This window comes from Trachurus japonicus, unplaced genomic scaffold (genome assembly GCF_045865225.1).
Source record: "Trachurus japonicus isolate A0001 unplaced genomic scaffold, Traja_1.0 AP029860.1".
Lineage (NCBI taxonomy): Eukaryota > Metazoa > Chordata > Actinopteri > Carangiformes > Carangidae > Trachurus > Trachurus japonicus.
Window position 1 is genome coordinate 76,236 of NW_028219993.1, and position 8,609 is coordinate 84,844.

At 37.7% G+C, this 8,609-nt stretch overlaps 1 protein-coding gene across 1 annotated transcript; it reads left to right on the top strand.

Moving 5' to 3' along the window:
* Positions 1-4,597: 4,597 nt before the first annotated feature.
* Positions 4,598-8,570, top strand: LOC146960892 (pleckstrin homology domain-containing family A member 3-like; the record flags this gene model as incomplete). The annotated part of the gene is made up of 5 exons (XM_085771964.1): positions 4,598-4,922; positions 6,885-7,001; positions 7,095-7,244; positions 7,946-8,067; positions 8,426-8,570. Coding segments are annotated over exons 1-5 (574 nt in total), but the record flags the coding sequence as incomplete, so codon positions are not given.
* Positions 8,571-8,609: the final 39 nt, after the last annotated feature.

Genomic DNA, 8,609 nt, shown 5'->3' on the forward strand with positions numbered 1-8,609 from the left:
TTCTTTGACCGAGTCCGCGCTGTCAATATCAGAGCTGTCCTCGTCCTCGTCATCAACTTCCTCCTCACTTTCCCTCAGCATCTGAAGTACCTCCATCGCTGAAAACACACAACAACAAAAATGGCAAGAAAAACAAATGAAAACGACTACCTTGGTTTTTTGCCATAGCGCCACCTGTATGCTAATGGATACAGATAATGTATACGAAACATGGACATATGGATGGCAGTAGGAACATGAGTATCGAACGTGAATCACATTGTTCGTTTAATGTCATAAAAGTTTTTGTCGAAAATGTATCTGACAGTGTAATGACCAACTTTGACCATAATATGTTTAGCTACTACGATAATCTTATATGCACGTCAAATACATAGGCTATACTGTATAATATTGATGTTTTTGGAAGCTCGCTTGGCTGGCACATTTTGTTTGAATTAATGAAACCGAGATACTTTTAATACTGTGTGCTTGAATTAAACAGAAATAAAATTATAAGCTATGGGTGTGGGCCAACATGTTCATAAAATATTAAATGTCATATTTTTGTGAAAACGTTGGCCCACACTGTCAGATAAATTTTCCATTAGCATACAAAACCAATAGTAACCCCATGCAATTGAACATTTAAAAGCATTTTATTTCATTATAGGCTATTAAAAAAAGTTTAAAAGTGTTGCAAGCTTCAAAACAATTAGATCTTGGGGGGCGGCGTTTAGCTCACTGGGTAGAGCTGCCGCCCCATGTTGAGGCTCAGTCCTCGGTGCAGGCGGCCCCGGTTCGAGTCCCGCGTCGGACGGCCCTTTCCTGCGTGTCATTCCCCCACTCTCTGCCTCCCCATTTCCTGTCTCTCTCTCGACTGCACTATCGATTAAAGGCAATAAAAGCCCAAAAAAATATACTTTAAAAAAAAAAAAAAAAAACAACAATTAGATCTTGGCGTTTTATTTGGATTTTGCCCCGTCAAAAAAACATAGTGCGGGTCCAGACTGTGCAGTTGACCCAGAGGCACACACCTCATGGGACACAACACCCACAGAAAAACTCAACCTTCAATCCTCCAAGTCCAAACCATGCATGTAGAGCTGAGACACTTCCCTCTCTCTCTACACATGATCAAAAGGTCAATTACAGTAAGTTCCAGGTTCACTTAGCACAAGCTGATCCTGCTTCCTATCACCACAGAGCCTTTCTCTTACTCTTACCCAGCTCTCTCCAGAACTCACCTGCTATCTATAGACAAAGAGAATAAAAAGACTTACATGGACAATTGGAAGAATGAAATCAAATCCATCAGTAAATTGGAATGCTATCGCTCACTGGATAGAGAGTATTCTCCAGTTGCACAATATCTGGTCAGCATACATAACCCCAAACAAAGACGAACACTAACAATGTATAGACTCACCGACCATCAACTACAGGTTGAAAAAGGTCGGCATAAGAAAGAATGTAGTCTGTAAACACTGTTCTTCAGGAAAAATAGAAACTGAGGCCCATTTTCTCCTCTCCTGCCCCCTGTAGCTACCAAACTGAGAGAGAGGTTTTCCTACTGCAGCAGATCCATCATATCAGGGAAAAACACGTGATGAACTGTTAAAAGTCTGTCTGGGTGATGATCCACAATTTGTAAAGTTAGCTGCACAATATGTAACACTCCACTCCATGATACTACAGAAACACATGAAAGCTGTTATTGATATGATATATAATATTGTTGTTGTTGTTTTTCATTTCTTTATTATTATTAGCCTATTATTATTATTATCATCATTTAATATGAACATTTTGTTGTTGATTTGCATTTCTTTATTTTATGTAGGCTATTATTATTATTATCATCATCATTTAATATGAACTACGTGTATCTTCTGTTGTTTTTCTTTATTTTATGTATTATTATTATTATCATCATCATCATCATCATCATCATCACTTACTGTAATATGAACTATGTGTATGTTTGTTATTGAGGGGAGCAGTCTTATTTCTTGGTTCTTTTTGTGTTTGTTTTTATTTATTGTCTGTATTGCTGTTATTTGCTTTGGCAACATTGTATTTTAACGGTCATGCTAATAAAGCGCTTTGAATTGAATTGACACTGCTTTACCTACAACATGGCTCGAGATAGCGTTCAGTTACCTTCAAAACACGTAGCAGGTACACGACGTCAACAAATCAATAATCTCAATTCGGTCGTTTAACGACAACCTTCATAATATACAACACATCATTAAAAACATTACACATTAATGTTAATGCTCACCTAATAATGGAAACACCGCAGTAATACAATTCTATCGGAGGAGCATGGAGGCAACATGTTCAGCTGCAGCTACAGCACATCCTGAGCCATGGCTGCATTATTGTGTGTGTGTGTGTGTGTGTGTGTGTGTGTGTGTGTGTGTGTGTGTGTGTGTGTGTGTGTGTGTGTGTGTGTGTGGGTATGGGTGTGTGTGTGTGGGTGTGTGTGGGTGTGCATCCATGCTCTGAGCCCGCGATTCCCACTATAGGGGCGGAAATCTATGGAAGCCCATTTCTGCCACTTGATGAAAAAAAATTATGAGATACTAAGTCATATTTATGAGATGCTAAGTCAAAATTATGAGATAGCTAAATCAAAATTATAAGAAAGCCTACCAGGAAGTCAAAATTATGAGATAGGCCTTAAATCAAAATTATGAGATATGGGATAGCTAAATCAAAATTATAGGCTACTAAGTCATAATTATGAGATAGGTACCTAAGTCAAAATTATGAGATAATTTAAAACAGGTTCTCATAATTTTGACTTAGCTATCTCATAATTATGACTTAGTATCTCATAATTATGACTTAGTAACTATCTCATAATTTTGACTTAGCTATCTTATAATTTTGACTTAGTAGGCCTATCTCAATTATGACTTAGTAGCCTATCTCACAATTATGACTTAGTAGCTCCTAATTTTGATTTAGCTATCTTATAAATTTGACTTAGTATCTCAATTATGACTTAGTATCTCACAATTATGACTTAGTAGCTATCCCATAAAATTATGACTTCGCTATCTCATAATTTTGACTTACAGTAGTATCTAATTTTTTTTCATCAAGTGGCGGAAATGGGCTTCCATAGAAACCAGCTGACAGTCGTAAAACTGCCGTAATGGTGATTAAAGGGCAATGCACCCAAAACAGACCTGAAGACGTTACAACAAGTATAGCCTACTGTAGCCTACCTCTATTTCCTCCTGGGGGTCTGGGGTTGAGCTGCTTTTGGTCTACCGATGGGGGTGTTGTCCTGTGGATGGCTTTGGCCCGGGTGGTGTGGGGCCTCCTCGGGGTTGTCTCTCTGTGACGGCTCTCAGGTTGGTCCCCAAGGTGGCTTTTCTTCTCGCCTCAGGTGTTGGTGCCTGGCCATGTCTCTCTAATGTCTCACTATGACAGCTAGTAAGTGGGTGTGCAAGCTTGTGAGTGTGTATGTGGGTGTGTGTGGGTGTATAGGGGGTTGGGTTCTCTTTGATTGTTTTCTTTCTTGTTGCTTTTAGCATGAAAGGTGGCATATACAGTAAATACATAAAATTTGAATTTGAATCTATCTATATCCTTCACTTTAAGTTTTATCAGTTTACAGTACCGTAAACAGTTACATCTGTTACAGGGTGTAAATAATGTTTAGTAAACACTTGCCTCAATCAGCAGCTGCATATTTACACACAAGTTACCTGATGGAGGTAAAACAAAGACGAAGAATCATCTGGCACATCAACTGCTAAACTAAATAACGTGAACTACTTGTATAGAGATACTGCTGAGTGTTGTAATTCAAAACAGTTGTTAGAGGACGTTAATCCTTAGATAAGATGAGACTTTATTTATCCCTCATTTGGAGAATTCACTAGTAGCAGCAGCTCAAGCATATAGGCTAACAGAAGATCATCTATCTATCTATCTATCTATCTATCTATCTATCTATCTATCTATCTATCTATATATCTATCTATCTATCTATCTATCTATCTATCTATCTATCTATCTATCTATCTATCTATCTATCTATCTATCAGGTAGAAAAATAAAAGTACAATATTATAATATCATACAGAGAAATAATACAGTAGCCTATAAATAAAATCTAAAATCCTGAGTTTAACTGGACCCCCCACCCCCAGCCCTTCCCCCCTGTCTTTGTTATCCCTTCCTGTGTGTTTGTATTTGTGTCTTTTTGTCCCCCCCCCCTTTTTTTTGTTTGTTTGTTGGTTTGTTTTGTTTTATTTCATTTCATAATTCATTCTTTCATATGATTATTTTATTTAACTTGCATTGTTTTGGTATGATTTGATTCTGTATGATCTTGGCATTGTTTTTACTTTGATATCTACAAATTCATTAATTTTACTTATTTATTTTTTAAATGTTGAAGTGAATCCCTTAATTGTGCCCTGACATTTGCTGTTAAAATGCATTCAAGGAAAACTCAATAAAAAGAATTTTGAAAGAAAGAAAATCCTGAGTTTGTTCTCCACGTCATTCATTGCGTTGCGTTCAAATGCCAATGTTTTTTTTTTGTATTTTCCTTTTTTATTTTGAATTGACCCCTGCAGCCTTCCGTACAGGAAGCTGCTGTTTTGTTGACATTTTTTCTCCTCTCTCTCGTCCCCGTCCATCAGCTGACTGTCCTGTCTGTTTCCAAGTTTAGCTGCACAGCTCAGCTCAGCACAAACAAACAAACCCTCGTCATGACATTAACTCTCCTCCGACACAAACCACGGACACTTGACACATCTTCAGAGAAGCGGCAGCTCGAGATGAAGCTCGCCCTCTGAGCGGCTGCGCTTCCGTTAGCCAGCTACAGGCTAGTTAGCTCGGAGGCTAAAGTTAGCCGCTGTAAGGAGAGACGATGGAGGGGATTCTGTACAAATGGACGAATTACATGACAGGTGAGTGGACCGTGTGTGTGACTGACACCTGTCTGATCATATTGTCTTAACGTGCAGCCGTAGACACCGCGACTTGAACGGTGACTGACGGTGTTTGAGTCAGTTAGCAAACAGGTAGTAGCATGTTAAAACTTACCCGTTTTTTTTTAACCGTTGGTATAACTAGCGTTGCTAACAATCTAACGTTAACACCAACGGAATTTAATGTGATTAAGGCGAGACACTACAGTCAAAAACACTGTGAGATTTTGGGCTATTTTTGCTTCATTAACACGTCCTATTTCAGACTAGAGGAAATAAATGGTAGAAAATACACATTACAGTAAGGTGTTTGACAATATTTCTCCTAAATTCACCAAAAGTGTTGTCTGACCCATGTCATGTCAGGTATCATTGTAAATTAACTTAATTATTAAGCTAAGTTAAAGCACTCTCTCTCATGAACAATGATGTAGGCTCCAAAAATGTGTAATTTTTTCCTTTATATCAGCAACAAATTATAGTTGTCATGACAATAAGTTAATGAACCCACAGATGTTGTCGATGCTGATTTGGCATCGAAAAGCTACTTAATGTAGGAAAAATTCCATTACAACAGTCTAAAAAATGCTCATAATATGTAAAACTCTTACCAGAAATACAGTATTAAAGTATTAGCCTATTTGGTTGCAAAAGCCCATTGTTTATTTTCTTACACAACTGTAGGAGTTTTTCAGTGAATTAATTCGCAAATTACATGAACTGACTTTGTTTGACTGTGCACAAGTTTTAGGAGAAATGCTCTATGTTCACAGCTGTGGTAGATTTTTGTCACATTTAGGGGAAATAAAGGAAGTTAAATGATGTGATAGAAGGGTTTTTTGGCAGGAAACCACTTCTTCATAATGTTACATGCTGACTTACAGAAAACCACTTAATTATAAAACCTTAACTCAGCTATTACGTAAATATTTGAAAAGAGAAAATACCTAGTAATTGATATATTATTATTAGATGTTACATAATTAGGTTGTTAGTGTCAGTGGTTTACTGTTGCAGCAGGTCAAGGTTGAGCTTGATTTATCTACTTTATATAGAGTTGGATGGAAAGTTTGGACAGGTAACTGACTTGTAATTTAATCTCTAAAACATTTCAGAAATGTAGAGCACAGATAAGAAATAAAGAATAACAGTGCTCCAAAAACACTCTGAATGGTTTTTATTGTTTTATAATATTGGATGCAGCTGTAAGTAAAAAAAAAAAAAAAAAAACATATTTACCTCTGAAATGTGACAGAGCAGAAATATAAATATCACACAAATAACTGCCCAATTGTAAATGTGCTTAGTGTCAGAGTCACATGCACGACAGTCAGTAGAAACAGAAGTGGCATCTGACCTGAGCAACGGCAGCGCAGCAGCACGTCTATAAATAATAGAGGAAGAGAACAGAGTTTACTCCACTTATAACTGTAACGCTCCCACTGTGTCTGCTCTGTCAGAGCTGAGTCATGAGACCGCTCCGCTTTATGTGGAGTGACAGTTTCCCAACTTTTATTGCTGCTTAGCTGAGAAACTTTAATCTGCTGCGTCACATGACGTCCTGTTCCAAACTAACACCTCTGCACCAAATCTGAATTAAAGGGGTAATTAAAAAAGCAAAAAACAAAAGTGCATTTCCATCCTTTTAAAGAGGAACTATGCAGGATTTTTTTTACCTTAACTCTGCTATATTACATTTTTACCTTAATTAAACAGCTTCAGAGTATACACAAATATACACATGGTAACATCTTATATGATAAATAAATAACATTATCCACTGCTCCATGGATTGATTTATTGCCGGCTTCGTTGAAAACAAATGCACATGTGCGAGAGAAAGATTAGCAAAACAACGGGAAAGAGAAAGTACTTTTCTGTGTTCTTTTTTATTAATTTTGCACTTCCTCTGATGTAAAATGTTTGTTTTCCCGTCCTCAGGTTGGCAGCCGCGCTGGTTCGTCCTGGAGAACGGAGTCATCTCTTACTACGACAGCGAGGACGACGTCGGCAAAGGAAGCAAAGGATCCATCAAGATGTCCGTGTGTGACATTAAAGGTGAGACTGCTGTTTTTATAAAAAGATAAAAATAAATCATTCACCGCTCTAAGTGTAAACACATCCGTCAAACCGTCTGCTTTGCGTTTTCAGTTCACCCGACAGATCTGACTCGTCTGGAGCTGATAATCCCCGGCGAGCAGCATTTCTACGTGCGGGCAGTGAACGCAGCAGAGAGACAGCGGTGGCTCGTGGCTTTGGGCTCGTCCAAAGCAGGAACACTGGACAATCACAACCACAGAGGTTCACACTGTTTGTTTGTTTGTTTATTTCTGTGGGGAAATCACCTGTAAACACACAAACACACACACAGAACCAGCTTTTCATCAAAAACCAAAAAGGATTTTTTTTTTTTTTAAAGCTTCACTCTGTGGTGACATTATCTGGGGTAAAATATTTTCTTTTAAACACAGTGTGCGTCATTTTATAAAGCAGAAGCTTGTTCTTGTTTCTTACTTGTGCAGAGAAAGTAATGATTTTAATCTAATTTTGACGATCATAACAGCAGAAATAGCGAGGCTAAGGAGCGGTGGCACGTTGCACATCGTGTTTAAACTCTATAATGATGATGACTTTTTATTCCTCACGGGAAATAAAAACTCCTGACCACTTAAGATTTCGAGAGATAAACATGTTTATTGTCGGACATTTTAACATGAGAGTCTATGGAGATGAAGTAGATGAAACTCTGTAGATACACAGAGTCACAGTGGAGAATAAGTCAGAGAATTTAAAGGTGAATTTTAGCTTAAACTTGTGAAGTCGCATGAATCCTGCTGCTTTTCTTTCATTGTTTGAGCCATAAAAAAAAGATTAAATCACATTTTACGTGGTGTTAAAATATGTTGAACGCTGCAGAAGCTTCAATAATTCGACTCAGTGTGAAGTCAAAGTTTAAAAAGTTTAATTTAACATCATTTATATATTTTTATCCACGTGTCCAGGGCCTGACTGTCTGAAGACGAAGATGTCTGAGCTCCGTCTGTACTGCGACCTCCTCGTCCAGCAGGTGCAAACCATCCAATCACAGCACAGCGCTGACACAGAGACCACGCCCACTTCCGAGGTAACAAAAAACAACTCTGTGTTTAAATTTTTTTTAAATCACAAGGTTTTACAGCAGAGTCACGTATATGTGTGTATTTATATGTCATGTACTGTTAAACTATAATGGTAAGACCATTTATTGATCAATCAATTGGTAGATTTTCTTTTTTTCTAACAAACTTGTTACAAACATGTAGGAGGGAAATTCATATCTGCTCATGTCCCAGTGCAATAAGAAATTATATTACCGGTATATAAATAGAAATGACAGCAATAGTAAATAAGTAATCATTTTTTAATAATTGAATCAGTCATGGACTTTCTGGCCCTGTTGCAGCTACACATGATCATTATTATTATACTCTGTCTCTCTTCAGGCGTCTCTCCTCAGTGCCACCTGTGCCACCTTCATCAGGACGTTGGAGGAGTGTATGACCCTGGCCAACCAGAGTTTGACCCCTGACCTCCGACCCCCTGAACGAGTAATCAACACTTTCTCTGCTAAATTCAAATATATGTTAAGTAAATAACAACAATAAAAAAAAAAGAAAAAGTATCTTG